This window comes from Zootermopsis nevadensis, unplaced genomic scaffold (genome assembly GCF_977971745.1).
Source record: "Zootermopsis nevadensis isolate Lab colony 2312 unplaced genomic scaffold, Znev_1.0 Znev_ptg000021l, whole genome shotgun sequence".
NCBI lineage: Eukaryota > Metazoa > Arthropoda > Insecta > Blattodea > Termopsidae > Zootermopsis > Zootermopsis nevadensis.
The window spans coordinates 12,719,700-12,747,643 of record NW_028259153.1 but is presented as its reverse complement, the minus strand read 5'-3'; the positions used below and the strand labels follow the sequence as shown (position 1 = coordinate 12,747,643).

The following is a 27,944-nucleotide window of genomic DNA, read 5'->3' as shown; positions in this document are numbered from 1 at the left end:
GTACAAAGAATTTTTTCTTTCTGAAAACCCATCGCCACTATTCCAGTGTTAAACATACACCGTATGTAACAATATAAAATCAAAAGCCCAGTCTTCATGTGTTCATCTTTGATCTGTGCACAGTACAAAATAATTGTATTTGTTAAATAATAAATAACAGGATGTATGTTTTAAAATTAGCATTCATTGTATGTGAACCTTAAATTCCATAATATGTAAATGGTCAAAGAACTTTGTACAAAAGTTGGTTTACTTCAAACATACATAGCACTAAACAAACTGTAACAGTGTAGAAGTGGAGAGGAAGTGGATGCTACCTAATTTAATCCTTTCCATGTTTCGTTCTTAATAACAAGGGGATAGGAGGAGTGAGACAATTTCTTTTTTAAATCATGGAAAGTGTTAAACTAGACGGTTGTATGGACAGAGGATAATCTCATTTCAGTAGCAAATTCTCTTTGCCTGAATAAGTATTTATGCACCAGCCAAATAACTTTTATACTAATTTATTGAAACATAGGCACATTTTGTGAGAAATGTCACAAACATTTTCTTTAAAATCATGACCAACAGAGTGCAGCTTGCACTTCAACAATATTGCTAATAATATGATAAGGAATGTCAGTGCTTATGTCACAAATTACAATATCACTTATAACATATTATATTGGTTTGGCAAATAGCACAATTTAAAAAAAAGTATTGACTCATTTATATAAAACAGCAACAGGCTTTAAATTTTCTGTACTCCAGACAGACATATGAAATCTGAACAAATTACTACATACAAAACATACAAATCCATACATACACACAAAAATCCCTGTAAGTTTTAAGTACAATTATGGTAAATACTTAAATCACCTATGAGGCAGGTACAGCCCAAATTAAAACTAAAGTGGGAATTTGGACAGAGTTCAGTTTTAAAGAATCCTTTTTAAAAAAGGGAGTGATGCATCAAAACCAAGAACAAGCTATATTGCTCAGTTAAAAATTAGACAATGGTCTCCAAAATATACATTGTTTTCAAAAATATTAAAAGGCAATCTCTTACCTTCGATTCCTGAATTTTTCAAATTTGAATACCATTTCTGGTACAAGAATGTGGTGCAGAGGTATTGTTCAAATATAAAATATTAAAAGGCAATCTCGTGCCTTGATTCCTGAATTTCCAAATTTGAATACCATTTCTGGTACAAGAATGTGGGGCAGAGGTATTGTTCAAATATAAAATATTGAAAGGCAATCTCTTGCCTTGATTCCTGAATTTCAAAATTTTAAAATCATTTCTGGTACAAGAATGTATGGCAGAGGTATTGTTCAAATTCATAACTAAGCCCATTTTTAAATTTCTTAGTGTTCTGTGTAATTTTACCTCTTTCTAGAAACTACTCCAAAGTTATCCATAATTTCTATCAGATACTGGTCGGACTCTCCTACCTTACCATGACCCATTTAGTTATGTCAAAGGATTAAACAAAACTGCACAGTTATTTTTGTACTAGATTTACTTTGCAAAATAAATGCTTCAGAATAAAAACTGTAAATATTTATTTAACATTATGTCAGCTTCTGAAAGAATCGGTGCCATGTTCTGACAAAACCTGTCAGTAAATACAAGCATGAAATAGTAAATACAAACTGCCTTATACCACTTCCTTAATGCACTTTTCTTTACATGAGATCTGCAAAGAGAATTCTTACAGTATAAACCAGGGGTCCTCAACCTGCAGCCCTTCCTGATGTTTTTGTATGCCCTGCATACGGTTTTGTACTATCGCACCATCTTGCATAATAGGAAAAATATTTACTGCCTAAACTAACCATTTAATTTTAGTTAATTAAGAATAAAAATACATGTGTTAAAAAAATTTACAACATAATGTTCACAGCATTTTGAATGAACTGTCAAAGTTCAATAAATTGTTGCCACATACAACACTCTAGCCCTTGAGTCAGTATTAAAGTGTGAATGTGGCCCCAAGTCCAAAAAGATTGAGAACTGGTATAAACTGACAAGTTTTGAAAAGCTTTACAATTTATAAGAGATATTCAAAATCCTTCAGTTCAGGATATATTATATTACAACCATCAAATATCTCCAATGTTCTTGTCCTTCCACCCTCAGCCCACTTCAGATAATCTTAAGCACTCTCAACAATTATATCTGTTATAAGTTTTACATGTCTGTTACTTCCTAACACTATTAATTTTAAATTTCTATCATTTAAAAAAACAGAGTAGACAAGAGAAATAGGGTATAAGTTTTAATGCAGTATTAATAAGTTAATTAAAATGTCAATGGTTTTAGAATGTGAACAGTTCATAATTATTATTAATTAAATGATTGAATAGTAGATGGTGCATAAAATATGAGCTAGGCATTGAATGCTAAATGTGAACATTTTAAAAATGTAATAGACTTTGGATACAACAAACATGTGTTTATCCAGATGGAGGGATCCCTGAAGTTGGTCTAAAGCTGGCCAAAACATGTAAGGTGAAAAGAAAAAAGTTATCTGATGGTTGTAATAAAATAACATATACGAACTACAATGAAAATTGTTACAAATATTATAAAGCCCTCTGTCACCCTTTCAACACTGACTAAACCAAGAAAACTTAAACATAAACCCAGATATTGTGTACCCTGGCATGATATATTCTCATTTATGATTGATGATATTTTCAGAATATTAAAATACTTAAGATTGATGGTTTATTAAGAAAACTAAAATACCAATTCCATACTTTGTACCATAGAATGCAAACTCTGTATCATCAATTTTTACCTGCTGAAACTCAAATGAATTACCATATATAAACGAAGTACAGCAGAATGAAGAACAGAATAGTACCGAAAAGTAAATGCACAAGCCCCTTCCTGTTTCAGATCAGTTTTCCCACATTCTTTTAACCACAGAAATCACTTCCTTCTTTCCATATTGCAAGAAGAGAGGCAGCTCATAACAGAAACGTCAAATCTAGGGAATAATAGCAATAAGTACGATGACTGGTTAAGACAAAAATAAACATACAAGAACATCCATATACTAGGTGGGATTGAAACCTGCAATACAAGCATCCTCTCAGCATGAAACTGTGTATACTACATACCGCAGAGCCACTAGGATCAGTACTACAAGCAACATGGAGAAAATAAATAATTACAATACCAGAAGTTGGACAAAATGTTGCAAATTCATGACACTCAACTCTATCGCTTCAAGATGGCCAAAGTTAAGCAAACTGCAGAATATATTACGTTCTGCAGTACAAACGAAAGTCCCTGCCCACTGCTATTAGCCAACTGTTAGGCTGTTTCAGAAGAACTAATAAAACCTCCAAATGTAAACTAAACTTAGCAAATGCTGTTTAAATTAAAAAATGATGATAGTCTGTGATGACTGATTCTAAGATTGAACAATGTTGTTTCAACTGCATTTGTTACACAGCATCCAGTTAGATGGGAGAATCATTATAGTAAGAATGTAATGATTTGGAAGGATATGGTCATGTCCAGTTTGAAGGTAATATGTTGTAATTTTAATAAAAAGACGATGAAACCACAAAACACCCCAGTCAGGACGGCCAGCCAACATCTGATCCAGGTTCATCCCAACTACAAGCCTAAGAGTGTTATTATTACATCAACCTGCTTGGACACAGTTCAAGAGCAAAAACATATTAGCCTATAATATATCACATTTCAAATTCGTTTTCCAAACATCCAACAAATTCACACACACTCAGTCCCTTTGGCTAATGGTTTTGAAATAAACATTCAAAAATCTTTATCAGATATAAATAAATTAAACATTAGGTCAGCAAAAAAATTTATAAAGCTCTGATGTATACAAGTTCAAGAGAAAAACATAATGGATCAAACTCAAAGACAACATGTAAGCACAATCCTGTTGACTGTAAAAAAAAAATTTCTAAACAATAAAATACTTGTGTTCTTTCACCTGCTGTCACCAGGTCTCAGCCAAGGTATTATCTATCCTGACTAAAGGTTTTTATGGTTTTACTCAGTCCTTCAAGCAAATTCCAAGTATCTACAAAACAGCCTATGCCCACCTCCATTTCCAGTTGATCATACAGACAGTATGACATCATCATCTGCAGTTGATATAGTCTTACAAAATAATGCATAAACCAACATTTGGAGGGGGGGGAGAAAGATAGAGAAGCAACACAATCTGTGACAAATAAATCTGAATGTCAACTTCCCAGTATGAGGTTATACAGAATATTTTTCAGTGGTAAAAGACAAAAATACATTTAAAATATGGGAAACAAAGCAAAAGACGAAGGCAAAACAATAGCAGGCAATGGCACAATACTGTGCCTACTGAACAATGCTCAGAAACTTTTATCTTCACTTTAATTAGCTGTCACAAACACTGGTCATTCATCTTTATGCACATGGTAACTATTACAATACATCACAGCAATTTGTATTTAACCTTAATGTACAGGAATTGGGGGCTTAAACCATAGTACTGTGGGGATGCTGGCCAGATTTTAACTCTGGGATTAACAGTTTAGTAGTATGTTAGTGTGATGCATGGCCTGGTAGACAATGCATAAAGACATGATGTACAGTTGATAAAGGTTAAATAAAATTACTTTTACCCACAAGTACTTGAAGACAGTATACACATTAATGACTGTATAAGAATACCTGAGGAGCAATCAATGGTTCCTCCTGGCTTGAATGGAAAAATCCTTATATTTGTATTTAAAAAGCTTAACAGTCAAATAACATATTTTATACCTGACAGTCAAGGATTAGTTGGATACATTCAGAGATCTTACTTGTTCGCCAACATCAACCCTTTCCCTACCAACTGAAACAAATAAGCCAAAGTGACATGTTCTTGCATGCCTGCAGTGATCCGATTTGGCCACTGCTTAGAGATTGCTTTCCTATTGCACATCAATTCATATAACATCTAAGAGATGGCAAACAATACAGAATGTTTTTCAAGACTTTTTGTTTCATATCTTGGGCAAAGAGGGTTTATCAACATCCAGTTCTTATGAAATAGCCTGGTACTGCATAGCCTACAACATCATAACATGCTTCCTAATGATTGAAACAATGCAGATGACATAATGCATCTATATAACTCATAAATTACCATTAGGAAGAGGGTAAATGATGCTTTAGTGCATGACTCTGTCCAAATCTATTTTTAAAAAAATATACATGCTACACTTCTGGCAGCATTTAAATATTCATATGGTAACAAAAACAATAACATACTGCACTCAATATGGAAACTTAACAATCTGCAGAAATCTTATGATATAATAAATTTATATGATACAAATATTTACAAAACAAAAACATTATGCCCACATTGTGACTTAAAATCTACGACGGTAACAATATTTTCTTTATATTGTAAAAAAGAAAGATATTTCATATTATTTTCTTCACTGAATAGTGCATACAAAAATGTAATATAGTCAACTGTATAAAAAAACAAATAAAACACAGAATTTATTAATTTGTTATCTTCAATTCAGTATTTTAAAATACCATGTAGTCCACTGATTTTGTATTATTATCACAGGATTATAACAATGGTGAGAGTCACCTGGTTGGTAAAACAGCTTTCTGCATTTTTCTCCTGCAACAAAACTGGTTTCGGTCAAACACATAAACATTAAGTTCATAATCACTGCAGTTGATAGACCATCATTAAATCACATAAAATTTACAGAATTTCTTCTTCAATATGAGGTGCAACATTGTCACAGAATTAGTCTTAAATCATGATAATTATTACATGACAGTCTCCCCCATGTCCATATTTCATACTTTATATCAAAGTCTTTATGCCTTCCTGTTTTGAATTTGATTCCATGCCTCCCCCTTTAAAATTGTGTATAGGGATTACATTACATCTCAATCAAAACTCCACACTTTAACTTGTCTTCACACAAGAGATATAAAATGTGTGAGAAACAACAAGGAACCTCAAACAGATACGATTATTTAATAAAAGTAAACAGTTGAAAACACATTTAATTCATGAAGTGCTCTACAGCAGACATGTCAAACTCATGGCCCTCTTCGATATTTTATGTAGCCTGACATAGTTCTTGAATCATAAATAATGTTCTATGCCAAATGTCTGAATTTTAATACATTTTAGTTCTCAACTATACATGATAAACTGCCTCCAAATGTCCCAATTCAAATACAATTTAAGTTTCAACTGGATGTTAAATAGCTATTTGTGTACTGCTATTTTTATTTCATTTGAATACAGCAAAAAAGTGTTTCAACAATTCACAATTGTGTGTGCATGTGGAAAAATGTGCCTTAAGCTTAAGCCTGGAATTTAAAGTATGCAGTTATGATTCCCCCACATGTTAATAGCCCCTGGAACATTCATATGTTTTTTAAGTTATCCTTTATAGAAACAGAGTATGACATGCCTGCTCTACAATATTTGACTAATATTACATGATTAAGCCAGTGAGGCAGATTCTGCTAGGCCTGCCATGATCAAACATGGCTGATGCTTACAGCAAGGTTTTCTATTGTACATAATCCATTTGTATGTTAACACAATACTTTTCAACAGTTGGCTACAGAGGTCTCTCCTCTAAAAAGTTATTCAATTCTATGAAAGTCTGCAGTAGTGAGAGAATTAAGAATTTTTTTGCCTTTGTGAATATTCACTTATACATCTACTTATCCAAAACTCAATATACATATCAAAAAAGTGAACTGCATAAAGCTGAATTACAAACTTTCAGATCTTAATCGTTAGTTGACTATGGATATAATTCTGTCAACTCCATGAGCACACTTCATGCAAAAACACAACGTAAGACTCAGTTCTCTAACTGAATGCTGAGGTCTTTCATACTCTTTACATATCTAAGGTGCTCAGTAAAACTGCTTAAGTAAATACAAATTACATTTGACCTAAGCCCTTGTTACCAAGCTCCACAGATACAACCTTGACTTGTTTAAACTGATGTACAGCAAAATGATAAAAGAAAAGAAGACTGGGAGAAGCATACTTTCTACTACAGTATCACTATTATTTTTCTTAACAAACATATTTGTTTATTCCCTCATTAAAATCCTATGATTTTCTATTACTTTTATCAACACACATCCTATTGTCATCTGACTAACTTCTGGATCCATGGAATGTAATAAAGATGTGTGATGTAAATAGTTGGAACTCATACTTCATATCTGGAATGATATAAAATCTCAACTATCAGAATAACTATCCTGAGGTTTCATCTGTTTCCTTCCACCCTCTTCCTGATCAATCATTCAATCATGTAGTTTCTCATCTGACACTACGATGATCTATGTGACTGAATGTAGAAAAAACGTCTGTATTAAGGCAAGATAGATGATAACGTGTCAAAACATATTCAAATGGCACTAGAAGAAGAGTTGTACTCATTCAACATCCAATATGAAAGAAACTCAAATTTTGAATAAAAAGGGTACTTCTGGTTTGCACATGTGTATTTTGAACTCAACCCTTTATTAATATGCACAATTACATGCAGCTAGAAGTGTATAAGTTTGCTTTAGTTATAATATACTAGTACCTAAATTTCCTTAGCTTTAGAAAATGTTATGTGCTGCTTGCTATCTCTGACTACACATAAAAATAAATTGAGATTGAAAAGTTTTCAGATTTAGCAAGTATTGGCCAACAATACCTGCTGTAGCCAAGGTAGCACAAAGGAAATGCTGAAAACTTGCTACTGAAAATATTTGTGAAAATCTTAGAAATTTGGGATCAAAGGAAGGTAATACTATGATGCACAAGATGTTAATAATGTTCATCGAAATACAAAAAGGTGAAAAAATTCTCACATGGACTCAGTAGAAGGCAAGAAACTCAATATACGAAAGAACTGTATTAAATACACAAGTCTCAGTGGTGTAATCATAAACTGCATGCAACTGCATGCAACTCCACTGCTCCTGTATGTCAACAATTTTCTTCCACAGCATGATACTCATATAATTTGCATGACAGTTTGATTTAAAAAGCAATCTTAGCAATTAAAACTAGGAACTTACAGAACAGGGCATCTCTCAACATCAAATAGACATTTTGTAACATTGCAATTATATACATAACATAAATATATATCTCTATGTGTATATATATACATATATAGATTAAACTCTTCCATGAATTCAAGCAACACAGTTAATTCCATTGTACATGTTTTTGTTTTGGTCCCAATAATTGAGCAGGTTCCCATTTGCATTATCCACCAAGCTACACTATATAATGCAGCACAGGACAGTCTCAACCTAACATTAATGTTACAACAGAGCTACACTATACTTAAACTGCTGCATTAACAACACCCCACATGCAGCAGTATTTTCCAACTGCAGATTATGTGGCTTACCTGTTTCAAAGCAGAAGTGCTAAAAAATTAAGCCTGAGGTTTTACAGAAGTCACAGTAAAATCAAATTGGGAACCACCAATAATACACAGTGAGTACACACTGTTTGTCTGACTAAGAACCATGTAACAAATAAGTTACCGGTAATGACCAAGGAGACAAAAAGGAACTCACACAGTGATTCCGTGAAATTGTGATTTTGCAGGGAGCTGTTGAGGAATTCTTTAGAACACAAAATTGGACAACTGCAATACACAGCTTCACTGTGTACGTCAAATATTAGAATAACGAAATTCTGAATTCAAATTTCCATAGTGTTTTAAACTCATGCTTAAATGTTAATTGTAAGTACTTTTGTTCCCATGGATACTAATTTCAAATTTCTACATTAATGAGGAGAGGGCTGCACACTTTTAATTTTAAGTAGTATCAGTCACAATGAAAATGATTACTGCTGATTGAACTCCAACCAGAACTGAACAATTCCTCTGTACTATATGCAATCACAACAAAGCTTTTGTAAAATCCTATAAGTTATGAAATGTATGCATAGGGCAATCACTCTGGTACATTCAACAGAATTTTTCCTTTGTGAATACAGCCAGTGATGTGAGAGATGTCTGCGGTCATTCACTTTTGCATGGGTAGGGTGTCTAACACCCAAATGTCTGGGTAATGACATCATCACAGAGAATTCTTCCACGAGGTGGTGTAGCTGGCTGGGATTCAGAAGGATACCACGGTAGCTACAGTAACAAAAGTTCCTGCAGATTTCCCACCCTGTCATTTCAACATGCAGAATAAAGCACATATAGGTTTTCACACAAAGTGTGAATTATTGTTATCCAAACTTAGATAAACCTGCAATGTTTTAACAAATTTCACTAAAACTCCACATCATCAAATTTCATGAAAATCCACTCAGTATAACACAGAGTTAACAAAAACTTTTGGTTTAAAGTTTTCATGGCTAACATTAATACAATCTTCTCAGGCTATAACCTGTACCACAGCCCTGAAATGTCATTGACTTTTAACTAATTGACACAGCTTACAACCCGATTTATTAAAAATTGGCTTGAAAGGTGAATACTTTCATTATAAACAAATTTTCTCACTATCATCTTCCCATTAACTTTCTGAGGTGGGACAGGGGGATTGAAACAATAAACCCTTTAAGTACAGTCTGGAATTCATCATCATTATGCTGAAATTGCAAAATAATATACAGGGAACAGAAAGCACTTAAATATACATACTCATATACATGATGGTTCCTTTAACTTACATTAGAACCCCACAACAGTACAGGAATCAGTGCATCCTCAAAGAGATCATTTGCATGACAAGAAAAGGTTCCTATTAAATAACTCTGTTGCAACTTGTAACTAGACTGTACACATTTAAAATTAGATGCATAGCAAAATACATTTACATCAATAGCTTCATTCAAACAACAGTCATATCCTCCATACAACATGAAGAAAATAAAACAACAAATGCACTTAGTGAAAGGCATAGTGTGTGCAAATGTTTACAATTTGCAGTAATTCAAATTATTTTTATAGAAAATTATCATGAAGAAACTCTTCAGGTCAACATTTTCTAGCACTCTGTCTATGAAAGACTGTTTTAATGATCAGGTTAAGAGTCACATTTGAAAAGGTGCAATTACATTGTACTAACAACAAGCTTTTGATTTCTTGCACTGAATTTCTTATTCAAATGGTAAACAATCAGCCATACCCTCAAGCATGTCAGTTTTATATACTGGACCAAACCAGATGAATTTTAGTATGGGTTATGGTTATGACCTAAGCATATCTACAACCACATTAAAATATGAAGTGCATACAAGACCCTTGAACTTCGTGATTCATTTCCCATACAGACAAAAACAAATATAATAAAATGTAACTACAAGGGTTGTTAAATAAACACTGAGAATGATTTAGGAAGTTTTAAGTGAACTTGGATTTATTGTAGTTGGTAGCACTGACAGGTATGAATCACTTTCTGAAGTTACAGGTTGCTGCATGATTAATTGTGCTTGTGCTGTGACCTTGATTACAAGCTACAACTGTCTTGCCTTTCAAGTCATATATCTGGAAGGGGGAATGTTTTAAAAAATCATTCTCAGTGTTTATTGAACAGCCCTTGTAAAAATTAAAAATTGCATTTTCATGTTATAAGCGACATCCATCATGTTGTGAGAGGGCAGTGTGCCAACATTTTGAAGAAACTGGAGGTTCCATCTTCAGATTCAAATGATCAACATATTTTCCACAGCCCTTCAGACAAGTACCAATAATAACAGAGATCAGTAACCTTGCTCTGAAGAACAAGAATATTAATTTCCACAAAACAATGGCATACCAGCCTATCACAGGATTGTCACCAACCAAAAATAAATATGCAAGTCTCAGCAAACCATGAAAACTTGATGACTTCCTTGATCAATACTATTTACTCCAGTTTCATTGAAGGCAGCCCAAGTCAGGAAACAATAGTACAAACTGATAAACCATTTGAGACATTCTGAATTACTCCAAACTTAACTGAAAAACATTATTAGAAGGAATGACTGACAAACAATAACAATTTATGTTAAAAAGGTAGTATCTAAATGAGATCTTTCCAATAGAGTCTACAGTGCTCTGTAACACTCCTCAACATACCATGACTTTACTTCATATTTTTTCAAAACATACATATGGTTATTACACCATCCAAAGGTAACTATACTTGTATCTAAAATGTGCATTAAAAATAAATTTCAAGTTCATGAAACGAGCATTTCATCTGAAAATATCTTAATATATATGTAACAACTCTGATTTTGTATAAAATCTCATGCATATTGTCATACTTGCAATTTTACATTTGCACACAACTACTCATGATGAATCACCAGATTTGGATGGGTAGTCTTCTGGTGTTCTATTGTTGCTCCCTGCAGCATCAGTGTAACTCCCTTCCTTCTGTAACAGCAAGTCCTAGCAACAACAAATACATAAATAAATAAAAACAATTAACTTAGCATTCACCAGTTTAGTTCTGGGATAGCATTCAGGCCATACAACATTATTTTAATACCTTTCAGGAACATGCGGCTATAGGCAATGAATTATTTATAAAGTTTCAATTTTAAACCTGTGGAAACATAATAGAAATAAACAAAAATAAGATTCTTAAATAAACTGAAAGTACAATAAATGCAAGAAGTGGCTGTAAACATTCAGATAAGAAAACTGTTATAATCCTGCTATAATTTTGTTGCAATTAAACCTACTACTGCAAACAAGTTCACAAATTACTCGAAAATGTTCATCAATAAAACTGATGTTATTTTAATTAATTATTAACTTAAAATAAATTTATAATTCATTATGTTAATATTTTCATTATACAGAGTGATACAATATCACAAACACGTAGGTGGGTAGCACAAAAGATACAGGGCTGCATGAGGCCAGTGAGCTGCGGGTTGATAACACGTGCATTAAATCACAGTCCAGAGTACATGTCACATCAAGTTACAGAATCAACTCTGATTATGGTAAGCCAAAAAAACTTTATTCCCATCACATTAAAATATGCAGTTATGTTTCCAATTTCCGTGCAACCAAAACCATGGCCAAATCAGTGGAAATTGGTGTCTATATAAAGAAATTATCTATTCCTTCACATGACTGTGAATCATGGTCTCTCACAGCTGTGAAGAAAGAGCTGAAATAGCTCAGTCAGTATAATAAATGACTATGGGCTAGATGACTGGGGTTTAATCCCCAGCACGGGCAAAGAATTTTTCTTCTAGTCTCTATGTCCAGACTAGGACTGGAGCCAAACCCAGGCTCGTATCTAATGAGTACCAGAGATCCTTTCCCCAGTGGTAAAGTGCGGCTGGGGTGTGATGCTGACCACTCGTCCCCATCTAGTGCCAACATCAAGAACAAGTAGAAGCTATACTTCCTCACCCCTACCTCATTTCCATGCCACCAACATAATATAAGAAAAAATACACATAAAGAGCAAGTTCTTACACATTATAATATCAAGACAACTAACACATCAAATCTCATCACAAGCAGCCCATATCAGTATTTTTTTAAGAAGAAAAGAAGCTAAATCTGTGAAAAATCCCAAACACTACATATCATCCTGAATAATACTGTAAACATTTCACTATAAAATATGAAATAATTTACCTGCATGGCACGCTGCAGGGGTGTGGCCTGATGGTAAAAGTGTATAGTTCCGGGTTCCACAGGGAACCATTTGAGACCTGCCAGTTCACTGTCTGAGAGAGGAGTCAGCACGGGGCAGCTGTGTCCAGTGAAGATGGAGAACAGAGTGTGAATGGTGCGACGCTGGGTGAGTTCCAGGTGACGATGTGCGCGACCTGACAGATGTAGCTTGTAGCGCTCAGCTGTTGGGAAACTGCGCTCACACAACAAGCAATGATGTCGCTCTCTCGTCCGAGGATGTCGTTCTGAGAGATGACTCACAAAGTCCACCTGAATTCATTTTCATGTTTAAGCCTTTGAAACTAAAGCTCATGTAAATAATATTTAAAAATTCAGTTTACCTAAAGAAAACACAACCCATCTCCATTATAAGAACAACTGGCTAATGCCATTTAGCAGAATAATCACTGTTAATTCTGAGAACCATATGAAACCCATAAATACACTCCATGGGCAAAACACGTGTTAAAGAAGGTGGCACAAACAGCAACTACTGAGCTTCAAGGGGTTACAGTTACCTTCACTACACTGGTTATTTATATTGTCAAAAAATCAAACAATCTGAACCAACATATATAACTAAGGTTTAATTTAAAACAAGTTTCAACAGTAACATATCCTCCACATCACATATAAAGGTTACACCACTGTGATTAAATCTTCTCCACTATAGATTTTAGGCCTAATTCCATGACCATTAAATCCTCATTTGTGGAGGCTTTAAGAGAACTATTCCACAATCACACAATGTAATTTTGTCAAGTGGGAGGAACTTGCAGATTTTACATGCTGCAGGGCTCAACTGCACTCCTTCATGTAAGCAACAGACCAAACAATCTTCCTATCCCTGTCTTGTTCAGCTACTATCATTACCAAATGACAGCAGATCTAGTCAACACATACTATATGGCAGTGCTATACAACTGTCAAAATGCCCAATCATTTAATCCTAAAAGTGAAGACTGCTAATATCTCCAAAACACTAACAAATCATAAGATTATATTGCACTTGCCTCTGATTTGAATGCAAGATGACATCTCTGACAGTGATATGGATGTCGACGGATGTGTAATGTCCTCTCATCACGGCTGCTGTAAATATGGCCACAGGCTTGACAAGCATCGTCCCCTTGTTCGGTTGATTCTACCACATTGGGTTGAATGTCACTCCACAGCTTCTGTTCTTCCTCTTCTTCCAATATACTCGAACTACCAACACATTCAGTTCCACAGTCATTCAGTACATGCAATTCAGGCTCTGATTCCTTTGAAGAACTGACCAGCACAAGCCCATCATCTTTGCTGCTCAATGTTTCCTCTGGACATTCTTCAGCCCTAGGATATGTTCCAAAACACCCTTCTGTTGAACACTTTTGTCCTCCTTTGGATTTTACAACTGTGTCATCCATTACTTGCTTACAAAAAATATCACTGTAATCCATGTGGACATCTGCACTTAGGCTTATGATCTCTTCCTCTAATGCTTTCCCATCTAACTTCGGACATTTCATTTTTGGATTTGATTGTTTCTTCTTTGTAGATGAAACTGATAATATTCTATCAGGCTGAAATAGAGGAAGTACATCTTTGTCAAGATATACATCGTCAAAGTACTGTCTTTTTTTTGTTTTAGAGATTTTTGGGTAACCATCATGTAAAGCTGCTCTGGACTGTACAGTCTCTGGTTGCAGTGCAGCAGATGGCATGTAATTCAGTATGGCTGCATCACTTTGTGAACAGTCCTCTGACACCATATCACCAGTATCCTCCAGTACAGTAGCAATTTCTTGCCCTGATGAGTCAATGGCATGACTTATATTTGGCATGTGTTTCTTATGAAAATGATGTAGTTCTTTTTTTGATGTCTCTTGGTCAAATTCAATGGATAATCTCCTTTGAACAGTTCCTTGTGAAGGCACAGTCAAATCATAAATACTACTGCTATCTTCTGAACATATAGTTTCAATTTCATGTACTGATAATATGTTTTTATCGGGTACAGCTGGTATGTCCAAGTCACTCTTAAATTTATTCACTTTCATCTCAATTTCATTACATTCCTTTCTGACTGAAACTTCTTTCCTTTTATGCCTTTGGAATGTTATCTTTGTCATACTATCTTTGGTATAATTTCTGTTTTCAACAACTACATATTCGTCTCCACCATCACCACAATTCCCTGTAACACTAATGTTTTTGTCCATTTTTAAAGTTCCATTTTTCACTCTGCTAGAGCCGTTAAACAATTTTAATTTAATAGGGGGACTTCTTTGACTGCGGCATGATTTTGGACTTGGTAGTTGTCTATTATCTGTTGGTAATGACATGAGACATGGATCATGATCATGCCTAACATAAAATGATGATGATTTCAGAGAGGTAAATTTTCTTGCACGTCTTTGTGGATTCCAATGATTTACATCACCATGCCGTGATCTTATTCTGGATGGAATTATTCCACATCTCCGTTTCTTGGCTCTCTCTGAATGACTCTTATTTTTATCCACAGGGCTACAAGGTAATGATGGTAATGGAACTAATGTCACATAAGGATGACCAGGGGCAGATTTGAGACTAATTTTGAGTCCATGTCGTAAATTATCAGGCATTTTTGCAGCTTTAAGTGTCCCATTATTCACTGAACTATTCTTTGCAAGCTCATCTAGTGACAAATTTCTTTCAAGTTGAACAATTGGCTGCCATCGATTACAAGATTCATCACTAGATGAGACACTGCGAAGAAAGCTTTGATACTTGTTAGTATTACCCATACCTACAGTTCGTTTAATTATTACCCTAGGTAGTTGTTGCTTGGTATTGTCTTCACTTGAAACAGAGCTGTTAGCTGAAGGAAGTTCATTATAACTAATGTTTAAATTTATGCCAATATCAAAAGGTTTACTGTCATCAATACAATCATCATGTGTCTTGTACGTGTCAGCAGGTGTAGCTATTCCATCTAGACACTTTCCTTCGGACAAAATACAGGTACTAGAGCTACAACACTTGCAACATTCAGCTTCTCCACTGTTGCTTTCTATCGATGTATGGGAACTTTGGTCTTCTTCAGATTCTGAATTGCTGCTATCTCTCCTTACAGCTGCTTGTGTTTCAATCTGCGGAGATAAAGAACTATTGTTCATCAGTGTGGAATTACTTGAATCACACCTTTCTTGAAGACCATTTAAGTGTTCTGAATCTTGCAGTCTTCTGCCATGTGGTGTAACAAAATCACAAACTGATTCATCAGGTACTTCTATTTGTTCAGATGATACAGTTACTTGGGTGAAGCCATCATTACCTAAACTCCTGGTAATGGGATCTGACAATTCTCTACAATTCAGCTTCTTCTTCTTTTTCTTCTTCATATCAGAACCTGCACCATCATCGTCATCATCACATCTACGTTTCAGTATGAGTCTCTTGACAAGCACTATGGGCATCTGTGTCAGTTCACTAGTTAATGGTTCAACAGCCCTTGCAACACTTCTGCAACTAATGTTTCCAGCAGAAGCATCTGATAAAACTGTTTTGGACCCTCCCTGATCTAAAACTCTTTCAGCTTTAGGCCCATCTATCACTCTCCATGCTTTTAGATGACCTCTTGGTGAGGGGCTTGGAGGTAAACGAACTTCAATTTTCGCAGGACCTAATTCCAATCCACTGATTCTTTCATCCTTTAAGTCAATATGCCTATTCAGATTTCCATTTAACCTCTCACATTTATTAACTAATTTGATATTATCACTTGCATGGCAAATTTCAGAATATTCCTTCAATTGCTGCCCAGAATTAGCACATTTAAAATTTTCACTTGTCACTTTTGGGTTTTCTCCTTTTTTAGTTTCTTGCTTCCTCTTCTTGTCACCCTTTGACAGAGCAAATATTTTCTTCCAGCTAAGACGACACTTCAACCCATTTATAGCCACAGGTGCATCGTTTGAGTCTGACTGTGTATGAAAATTATACTGTCTGTTACAATCAGAAAACAAGCTTGATTCCGATTTGGCAGTATCTTCACTATTTGAACCTGGAATGGACAGGACTGCAGTCAAACAGGGACCTATTGGCACAGAACTGCTGGAGTCCGTCTCTGTTGCCAGAAGCCCTGAAAAAACTTCCTCCTCAAGATATGGCCAATTCGATACAGAATCAATGGGCATTATTTCTCCCAAACTCGGATCCAAGCCTGGTAATACTGAGTATACCAATGATGAAGGTTCAACTGAAATGTCTGGTAATGCATCTGTTGTCAAATTTACATTCTCACTACATACAGAACTTAGAGCATCATTTTCTTTATCAGTTAAATATATAGTGCCAGCAGCTTCAATGTTAAAACTGGTTTCTGTTGCAGACTCATTCAATTCAACACTCATGAGTAAAGTTTCATGTTCAAAATTACCTGGCAGCTTTGTGTTTCCTACATCAGTTGATGCAAGCACTTCCTCATCAGTCAAGATATCTTTGGTATCTGTCTGTGTTTTCTCACAAGATGTAGAACATGTCATGTCTGAAGTCACCAAATGTACAGAATTCCACCCACCTGACACATCAGTATGCAAGACTTGCATGTATTCTGGACTTACTTCTACCACTTTTACTGAGGCAGTGCCTGAATCTAGGTAACCTGAAATGTCCTGCAGTGTTTCTGGGGTAACTGACACCTCTTGTATCTCACATTCCACAGCTTTCACTATACTGCCACCACATTCTTCTGTCACTAATGATTCTGTTGATAAATATCTTTTCTGGTCATCTTGCAACACATCAGTATTATGAGATACAGATAATATGTGACCTTCTACTGGTGGATCTTCATGTATCACAAAGTCCTCAGTGAAATTTTCCTCTTCCAAACCAAAATAAGTCTTACCAGTTGTTGACACAGATGATAAATGTTTCTTTGGCAGTTCAATGTCTGTTGAATTTATTACCTGGTCCTGTGAATGAACAGACATCTCTCTATTCCTGTGATGTTCTGATTCATGCATAGAATGTTGGCTTAACATTGTTACTTTTAACGTTAGGCTGTCATTTTCCTGTAACTCTTCTGCATCATTAATTCCTAGTTCTGTTGAATTTCCCTTTGCATTTGTATGAATGCTCTCTGGAAAAATGTGTAATGGAGGTACACTGCTTGCAGATGCAGAAATATCACCAGGACATTGCACATCACTTCCCATTGGCTGCACACAGTCTGTGATAAGCTCAAGGCATGGCATTTCCAATGAATCAGAGCTGTTTGGTGAAACATCTCTGTCAATGACTTCAAGGTGTGGCATATCATCTGTATCAACTGAAAGGTCTGCCTCTTGCCTGTGGGGTGAGTTCTGAGTACTCATATTGCTCTGTACTAGCTCCACAGTCCTCTCAGTGTTTGTAAGAATAAGTGTGTTATTCTGGACAAGTTCTGAGTTTTCACTTATTGGTGAATTTGGTTTGCTGTTGATCTCTTGAACAGACAGACATTCCTCTTTAAGAGATGACTCTGCAGATATATGCAAAGTGCAACTGGCAATTCTAGCCTTATCTAAGTCTTCTGAAGAGTCTTGCTCTGCGGACAAACAACAGGAAACATTTTCTGGCATATTTATCTTGAAATCACCAATTTCTTCCTTGTTTAATTCCAATGGAGAATAATATTCATGAGGTATGGATACATTGCCTGAAGCGATATTTATTTCACAGTTAATTTCATCCTTTATTATCCTGTTGGAAGATTTAAATTCAGGTTGTACAGGTGTGTCTGCAGGCACGTTTAATTCAAAATTACAAATTTCATCCTTAACTGAGTCTTCCAAACAGTAGTGTTCCTGTTGCACAGGTACATCATGAGTCATGTCTAATAAGGAATTACGCATTTCCTCCAGAGAAAGGCACTCTTCCCGAAAAGAAAAAGCACTTGAATCACCATGCAGCTTATGTACATAATTATTTAATTCATCTTTAGTTGGCTCCACTGTAAACTGGCACTGTAGCTGCAAAGGTTTAACACGATTTGCAACACTGTCCATTTCATGACTAATTTCCTCCAGAGTTGATTTATCTTGCTGTTGGGACTTGCTCTCTGCAGTTTTAGGATCACCAAGCAATTTTCTTGTATAATCACATTCAGTGTGACATGTACCATGTGATGAGTATGCAGGGCTGGTTGGTCCTTTGCATGGAGTGATAGATTTCTGTGATTCATTATGATTGACTTCAGCTGATAATTTACAGTTTGGTTCCAATTCTATGTTCAAAGTGGTCCCAAGTTTTCCTTTTGGTTGATAACATTTTTGATTTTCTGTTGTACTAACAGACAATTTGACAGTGTCTTCTTCTTCCACAGTAACAGAACCTGATGTGACCAAGCTCGTAATGTGTCTCTGTTCCATGCCTGCACCATTCCGTTCTGTTTCCTGTGACCTGCTTGCCATCTGATTAATACTGACACACTGAATGTTTGCTTCATACTGCCAGTCCTCTTCCACAGCATAACTCACTAGTGACTCTGTAACTCCACTGTCCTTGCTGCTGCTGCTGCTGCCAACACCACCACCACCACCACTACCATCACAATCATCATTGGTGGTAATAGTTGCAGCTGTGGCAGTAGTAGTAGTAGTAGTAGTAGTAGCAGCAAAAGTGGTGGTAGCAGAGGAGGTGGGGGTGGTGGTTGTGGCAGCAGCAGCAGTGATAGTAACAGTAGTAATGGTAGCAGAAGTAGCAACAGCAGCAACTGTGATGACAGAAGCAATATGAACATCAACTTTATCATCGGCAGTATTAGCATCATCTGTATCATCAGGAGTGATGTCAGTGGCACTACTAACAGTACTACTAGCAATGGTGGTGGTGATGGTGCTGGTAGTATCAGCAAATGTATCAGCATTACACACAGTGGTGACCGCAGTAGTAGTATTAGCATCACCCACAATGGTGGTGGCGGTGGTGGTATCAGCATCAGTCACACATGGATTCAGGCACGTAACTTTGCTCTGGTCTTTACAAGAGGTGTATGCAACCACGTTTCCTGCAGTATCAGCTTCGTCAGTAGTGGTGGTAGCAGCAGAAGCAGCAGTGCTAACAGCAACACCATCATTACCAATTTCTGCATCATCATAATCATGGATACTATCAGTGGAAGCAGTAAAAGCAGTAGTGGTAGTGCTGGCAACATCATCAGTATCTGAATTAGTACCATCGTAATGGTCTCCAGTGGTAGCATCAGCATTACCAGGAACAGCATCATGATCACCACCATCTTCATGACTGACAACGGCAACAACTGTAGTGGTAACAGCAGCATCATCGCCATCATCGTCATCAACAACAGGATCAGAAACACCAGTGGCAGTCACACTACCAACTACATTTTGTTCCAAACAGGAAATGTCTCCATCACTACCAGTTATGGAACTGTCTACCCTAGAGACATCATCAGCGACACTTCCTATGATTGTACCAATATTTTGCTCAGTATAAGAAATGTTGATAACATTTTTCTGCAAATGTTCCATATTTTGGGATTCAGTATCATCAGGTGAGCCATTGATTCCTGTAATCAATTTCTCTTTTGGACTGCTGTCTTCTTGCCTTTCAGAACTGGTGTTCTTTGATAAATTAAGAGAATCAAGATGACATGTTTTACAGTCTGCCACACTTGCATCTTGAAAAGGTAATTTGGTGACTGCAGATTGAAGCTCACAATCAATCACCTGATAATCATGAGCCGCAATCTCACTTTCAAGTTCATCTGACGTTTGATAATGCCCTGTTGAAGATTTTAGTTCTACAGTTTTTTGGGAACTCAGTATCAATACGTTATCCTGGATAGTGGCTGATTTAGCGCCAGTAATAAGTAGTGAATTTTTGTTCTGAAGTTCTTCAGTGTTTTTACTTTTATCACAAATCGGCTTGCAATTCTGTTTATTTTCATTTCCTGTTGCTGCTATGGGTAATTTGTCTTCACCATTACTGTCACAGAATTTCTGCTGATGTAGTAAAACATGTTTTGGTATAGTCTGACTTTCAGAAACCAACGGAACTACAGATCTGCTATAACTATGACCAGAAGAACTTATGAGTTTTACATACAAACTGGAACTGTCTTCTTTGTGTGGTGCATGTCTTCCCATACTATTCTCATGAGTCTGAGACAGATTTTGATCTCTGATTGTCATATCTGGACTGGAAGGTTGTACAGAAGGAGATTTTGGACTTATGTCATAAGATGTTTTAGAATTTGGTACTTCCTTGACATTACAGTCACAATGAAGTAGCTGGTTAACTTCTGATCCACCACAAACAGGATTTATCTCTTTCTCTTTCATCACATGGATAACAATTTCTGGACAGCTTACTGTGGTTTCTAAAACTGATTCCTTGACAGTTGCATAATTTTTTGAAATTTCCAAACTTTCACTACAAGTACTTCCTTCCAGCAATGGAAGAACTTCACTTATTTCATTATCAGTTTCTTCAATTACCAATTGTTTTGAGTGATAACCATAAAGTATTTCAGAATGACCACATGATGGAACTTCAGCATCTTGAAACTCATCATCTACTCTGAGTGTCCCTTCCCAATCAGAAAGTGCAACTTCACTTCTGCCAGGAGTCAATGGATTGTCTGAAAATGATGAAGATGTCTGCACTACAGTATTATCATTCAACAGCAAACAATCTTTTCTCTGTCTTAATTCCTTACCCACCAGCAGACAATGATCTCCATTAACAGAATGAATAGATGCTGCTGATATGTTTTTCACACTTACATCCAGTGACACCTCTTTAGACAAAAAATCCATTTTATTTTCAGCACCCTTCAAGTCAAGTTCTTCACACAACACTACTTTGGTGTCTGATGGTGCATGAGGTAACGTTTCGTCAACAGCATTAGTATCTTCAATCTGATGATTACTATCTAATGTGATAGCAGGTATAGCACAAAGCAGTGGATTAGAAATGTTATCTTTCTCACAATCATCAGGTTTAGAAACAAGTATACAATCAACTTTGGTTCTATCATGAGAACAATTGAATTTCTCCTCTAGAATATCATTCACTGGATCCACACAATGCAGAATTTTGCATGCTTCCACAGCAGAATTATCAGCCGCTGATTTGAACTCTGTGGAACTTTTTCCTTCAGATTCTAACTGCACCTTTTCATCACTCTCTATGGACGTACCATCTGATTTTGTCTTACCAAGCACAACAGTATGAGAAAATGATACATCTGACACTTTGTTAACATCCTGAATCCTGTCGGGTAGTAAATCTGATTCATGATTCACTTCTAGCAGTAGACAGGGTGGCAATTTTATTGACTGTGTTCGTGCATCTTCAACACAACTAACAGGAATATCCAAACTGCTTTCAGAACAAGATAAAAGTTCAGTGTTATTTCCTAGTGATTCTGTCTGACTAGAAGACACCAATACACATTTATTATTATAAGTCTTATCTGAAAATTTCAATGCACACATTCCAACTACTCCCCCCTTGCTATTACTCAAGACTTCAGAATCAATATTTTCTTCCCCTGGACACTGAATATTGCCACCTGGAGTTCCAAGAAATCCATGGGATTTGTCTAAACTTTCTAATATGCCTAAGGAATGGCAAGAATGTTCATCATCTTCACAAGCAGGCTTCTTTGATATACAAGGTAAACTTGAAAATGAAATGCAGTCATGAGACTGAAACCTGATGTCACTATCCAAGTCAGACAAAACAGAGCCCTGATACATCATTTCTAACTCTTCACTGCCAGATTCTTCTTCCACTTCTTCCACATTGACAGGAGTAGCTGGTGTACTAGATGTAACAGACATATCCAAGTCCTCTCCAAGATCACTTGAGTATGAAAACAGGTTCAATTGGTTTGTCTCCGATTCACTGGTGACTGAAACACTAACATCATGTAAGCCCCTTCCACTTTTGTTAAGTTCAACTGGTTCTGTAGAACCACTCTTCACATCTTGTTCACTTAATTTTTCTTCTTCTGTTATAACTGGTTTATTTTCTGTGATGTCTTGTTCTATACTATTCTGAGATAAGTGGGTATTGGACAATTCGTTTTCAGTCATGTTAGGACTGGAAGGTGAATGTGCTGGGACAATATCAGTATTTACTAATGCATCTTCACTCACAGTTTTGGTATTAAACCTACTTGAATGCAGTGCTATGTCAAATAACTTCAGAGCAGGATCACTAGTTGCTTTTTTATTGTTAATAATTTGAGTTACATTATTTGATTCTAAATAAGAGATCTCTGAGGTATGTGTACTGGTCTCCTTGGGAGTTTTCTCTTTCATCAGCATATCATGTGTAAATGACTTCACATCTTTTTCTGCTATTCTGGTATTTTCAGTCTTCTCATACAATGCTTTATTATTAGCACTTGGTTTCTTCTTAAGTTGAATTTTTGGATGTGAAACATAATTTGTTTGGTTTGATAAAGATGGCAGCTCTGTGGATTCTGACAAACGTACGGTTAAATTTTTGGTGTAACTGTTTTCTGAAGAACAAGATATTTTTGTAATATTCTTTGTGTCTAAAACTGAGGAGCTACTTTCAGCACATGTCTTTTCAACTTCTTTATCACACAAAGTGCCAAACAGTTCTGTTCCTAAAACTGTAATTTCTCCTGCAGAAGAATTTGTAACCGATGTTTTCTCATATGAACAAATCTGTTTCTCAAATGTCTGCTGCATTTCTGTGCTGCGTTCAATCATAGATCTACAAAGAGCCTTCAATGTATGAACAACTATCCTATTATTACTTATCAAACTTGGTAATTTTTGAGTCCTACCTTTTCTACTCTGGTGGTAATCTGCATGTTTCTTTTCCAATGACCTGATAAGACCCATATGCTGAATCTCACTGTAAGATAATGGCATCTTTTGATCTGAATTCAAGCAGTCATCATTTTTTGACTCACATTTGGATTTTAATTGTACATCCTGATGAATATCATCATCACTTGTCCTAGATTCATCTTGAACCACAACACTGTTCTCTGAATCAGTACCATTGGATTTCTCATGAATTTCATTAAAGCTATCACAATTTTCAGGCAAAGGGCTTGTTTGTGATGATAAGCTTTCAGCCAGAGTATGACAGTCACGCACTGGAATGTTGTCAGAAATAACAGAATGTGTGGTAATATTATCCAGACTGTTGTGGATTTTATCAATCACAGAAATTGTTGATGCCTCTACCAAACCATCAACTATATCAGATTTACTAACAGAGCTTTTACTGACATCAATTTGTGTGGATGGTTCACCTTCTTGTCTCTGATGGAAAGAAGGTTTATCATGTTCAAATGTTCTGTGCTCAGGTGAAGACTTAATACAGTTGTCTGATGGTCCAAATTTTTCCAGTCTGTCAGGATCAATTGGAATTAAACTTGGACATTCTCCCAGAGATTGTGCCATGACATCCGAATTCTCTTGCAATGTCTGACTGTTACTTTTCACAGTATCATTACTAGCAATACTGGATTCTGATGGACTTGCCAAATGTTGCTGGTACATATGAATTAAATTTTCAGTAGGACTGCCATCTGATAATGAATTTCTGTCAACTGTTGATAATGTTGCAACACCATTAGTATTAAGATTTCTGCAATCCAGCACTAGCAATGGATTTTCTGTAGAACTATTACTGAGAACAACATCTGGCAACTGTGGAGCTGGTGACAGGTTATCTGTCTCCTCATCCCAGGTAGCTAAAAACTGTCGCACGTCAAGTACAGGAGCCAATGCCGCTTGTCGACTGCTTCTTCCCTGATGCCAATGCTTCCCTAATAATTGGACTCGATCACGTTTATCTTTACCTTTAGTGTGGGGTTTGCGTTTCTTGATAGGACGACTGGAACCCATATCATCCATTTGTGGTAATAATTGTTGTTCAACACCACCAATTGGTGCAGACATGTTGCTTTGGGAATAAATGTTGGGTGGTATGATCTGAGAGTTTTGTTTGGATGGCCGAATAAGCATGTCTGCTTTTGTCCCTAAAATATGGGCACTGTTGTAATTCTTACCAAAATCATCAAACAAACCTGAATGCAACATGGAACTGTTATTTCCACGAAACATGTTACATGTAGGCACATTCTCTGATCTAACACCTGCTAAAAAATTCTGATAGGGCACATGCTGAGATCCTGCAAGCACTGACTCTCGTCTGTGGGGTGGTGATATGATATATGATGAGCTATTTAGAATTTTGGGATTCATATTGAGTCCTGCAGAGTTTCCTAGGCTGCATGAAGGGTCATTCTCAACCACCTGCATTGTTGCACTGCCACTGTGATATGAAGAGATATTATCAGAAGACATCCTGCCACACGACTGCAGATGAGGAGAAATCCGAGCTGTAGCAGCAGAAGCATTGGTACTGGTTGTAATAACAACAGGGGCTTTACTTGAGTCCTTCATGCTACCATACCTAAGAATGGAGTCTGATGATAATGTATTATTAGATGGAGATTGAATTTGTACTGAGCAGTTCATTCCAGTATTTGAAATTTCTTTGTTATGGTAAGGCATTTGTTGATGTGAGGGACCTGTAGTTGCTACTGAGTTTACTGTAACAGTGCTGCTGTTTGAAACAAAACCATTGCTCACATCACGAGCACCAGATGGACCGAATGAGTCTTCCAGGCACGGTTCTGAAAACAATCTCATATAGTTATTACTTCTGGATATCTTACTTTGAGTATAAGTTACGTTTGAGCTGAACCGTGATGGTGCCTGTGCAATCCCAAGTACAGTTGAATAGTTTGAAGAGGAAGAAGCAGAAACTTTAGCATCATGAGGTGGATATGCAGCAAAGTTGGTCACTGGATACTTTCTCAAAATATCTTGCTGTGATTGGTCTGTATGCATTTCTGTTGAGGTAGGAGGGAAATTTGGCAATACCGGACCTGAATTGATTCCATTTGAGCTGATATGTGACCTGGCAATATCCTGATGGCGTAATTCTGAAGTGATGGTATTGGGATGTTCGTGAAGACCTCTATCATCCTTGTTGCTCTGAATCTCCATGTGTGACTTCACCACCTGTGTCTGATGCCTCTGAATAACATCTTGTCGATATGGCATCCCACATTCCACCAACGGCTCATGCTGCTGGCTTCTTCGTGGCAACAGCTCATGATATACCTGTGACACAGCCATTTCTTCTGGACTCTTCTGTCTCACAGACATTTCTGAATATCTTTGTGGTATCTCAGAAACTTTCTGATATTGCTGGAACATATTTTGTCGCAATTTATCATTTCTTTCTCCATCATGCAAAGTTCCCCCTCCTTTCTGCTGCTGTGATGGTAGGTGGCTCCTCATCTGACTTGCAGATTTGTTAGAAGATCTGTCATGATAGTTTGGGGGCAGGGGCATTTGCTGGCCAGAAATCTCACAACTGCTTCGATCACTCCAGAAATTTGTCATGCCTGCATTTCCCATGCTATGTATATCTTCTGATGCAGGCATCCAGAAGCCTGGTGGATGGCCATTTTGCAGCCACAGCCCTGGTGACTGATGCCACTGGTTGCAAGATGAACTTCCACCATTTAATGTTGGTACTGAATGTCTAGTATATCTCACATTTTCTCTTGACACTCCATACTGTTGGATGGAAATAGGTTCAAGACTGGGGAATTTCACTGTCTGTTGTTCGTATAACTTACAATTAGGCCTAGCACATACACCATGGCAAGCAACACAGGAGTCCTTTTTGGCTGGGGTATTTTCACTTGGGACAGGAGGAATGTACTTTTCTGATATGGGTTCCACTCTTGATGGATGGTGCTGAGGCCTGAGAACACTAGAATCTTCTACAGGTGAAAGAATGTCATTCTTTGGTGTTGCTGTGGACAAAATACCTGGAGAAGGATCTTTTGCAAACTTTGACAGTTTCGTAAGCTGAGTTGCAAAACCACTTGTAAAATGATGCGAAGAGTCCTCATGCTGAGAAAAACCAGCTAAATTTGGTGCAAATCTTGGAATCTCATCTCCTGGCAAGGACACTGCCGAGTTTCCAGTAATGTAATGCATACTTTCTGCTGAGGGTGGATTCCAGGGGTGAGGAATTCTTGCAACAGAGTGATTGTAACATGCATTACAATTGGACTGGCAGTTGATCACTGCTCTAGGCCTGACAACAGACTGATTACTATTACTACCTGTACTTATATTTCTATAATGAGCAAGAATATTTTTATTCTCATACTGAGACACCACTTGAGAATTATGGATGGCAGCTGTATGTCTATGATTCATGGTCTGGTCCCCCGTATAACAAGGCACAGTACTGAAGGCCTGTTGAGAGTAATCCCACGGAGGACCCGATGTTTGTTTGGAGGACTCTCCTGGTGGAAAAGAGGCCTGATTGCGATTCTCAAAAATAGACTGGTTATTATAACAGGACGTGGCATCTTTATAGGAGCCGAACATGTCTATTTTTTCTGCTTTTCATAACAGATAAATATTTATCCTACCGTTCGTTGCAGCAGCCGAATATTTCTCGCCATGACAGGATGAAATCAGCTTCCACCTCAGTAAATGACATTCAAACCTGCCAAAACAGGATGAAAATGTACAATCAGTGTACTTTACGTGTCAAAAATTAGAAATGCCACATACTTTATAGTATGTTACTGGGACATCTTGCAAACTAAATATTACATAAATATTTTTACATTTACCATGACAAGCTTCTCACATAATCGCAACATATCCGCCATCTTGAAAACCACAAAGCCGCAATAGACGTAAATAAATGGATGCGTTCTACATGTAATATGTGTTCTACGTGGTTCCATACTTAGAGCTCGGTAAACTACTGTTTGTAAAGTCGACGTATTAGGCTATTTACTTCGAATTAAAGTATCTATGACTGGAAGTAGGTTTGTTGAGCTCCGCATTTGTGTTACAAATTAATTTGACAAACTAAAGTAAAGTGAGACATTATTTTTAACTGCACAAATGCTAATACAATTTACGTTTATCATTATTGGTCTTCTGGGTAGTAACGCCTGTGGATGTACAACGTAGATATAAACGTTTCGGAAGAACATTTTGCCTCATTTTCTGGGAAGTATGTTCATTCGAAACGTATCTACTTTAAACCCACAAGATGTTACTACCCAGAAGACCAACAATGGCATCTTTGCCACATTGGGAACATCAAATGCCATACAGTGTATGTAAACTTATGGAAAATCAGACAGGCCAGATGGTTGTCTATGGTTCTTGTAGTGCCGAAATAGTTGC

The 27,944-nt window shown here is 36.6% G+C and overlaps 1 protein-coding gene across 1 annotated transcript; it reads right to left on the bottom strand.

Annotated features, from left to right (window-relative positions):
• Window positions 1-490: 490 nt before the first annotated feature.
• On the bottom strand, window positions 491-27,425 carry LOC110841536 (uncharacterized). The gene is made up of 4 exons (XM_022087183.2): window positions 27,377-27,425; window positions 13,683-27,246; window positions 12,631-12,939; window positions 491-11,418 (listed from the first exon to the last, which is right to left on the bottom strand). The coding sequence occupies exons 2-4, from the start codon at window positions 27,123-27,125 to the stop codon at window positions 11,320-11,322; spliced, it is 13,851 nt and encodes a 4,616-aa protein (XP_021942875.1). The 5' UTR covers window positions 27,126-27,246; window positions 27,377-27,425; the 3' UTR covers window positions 491-11,319.
• Between the last annotated feature and the right edge of the window lie 519 nt (window positions 27,426-27,944).

Coding starts and splice junctions, on each gene's coding strand:
- LOC110841536 (XM_022087183.2), bottom strand. CDS start 27,125: ATGTTCGGCTCCTATAAAGATGCCACGTCCTGTTATAATAACCAGTCT. Junction 12,940..13,682: donor ATCTTGCATTCAAATCAGAG/GCAAGTGCAATA, acceptor AAATGAATTCAG/GTGGACTTTGTGAGTCATCT. Junction 11,419..12,630: donor CCCTGCAGCGTGCCATGCAG/GTAAATTATTTC, acceptor TGTTGTTGCTAG/GACTTGCTGTTACAGAAGGA.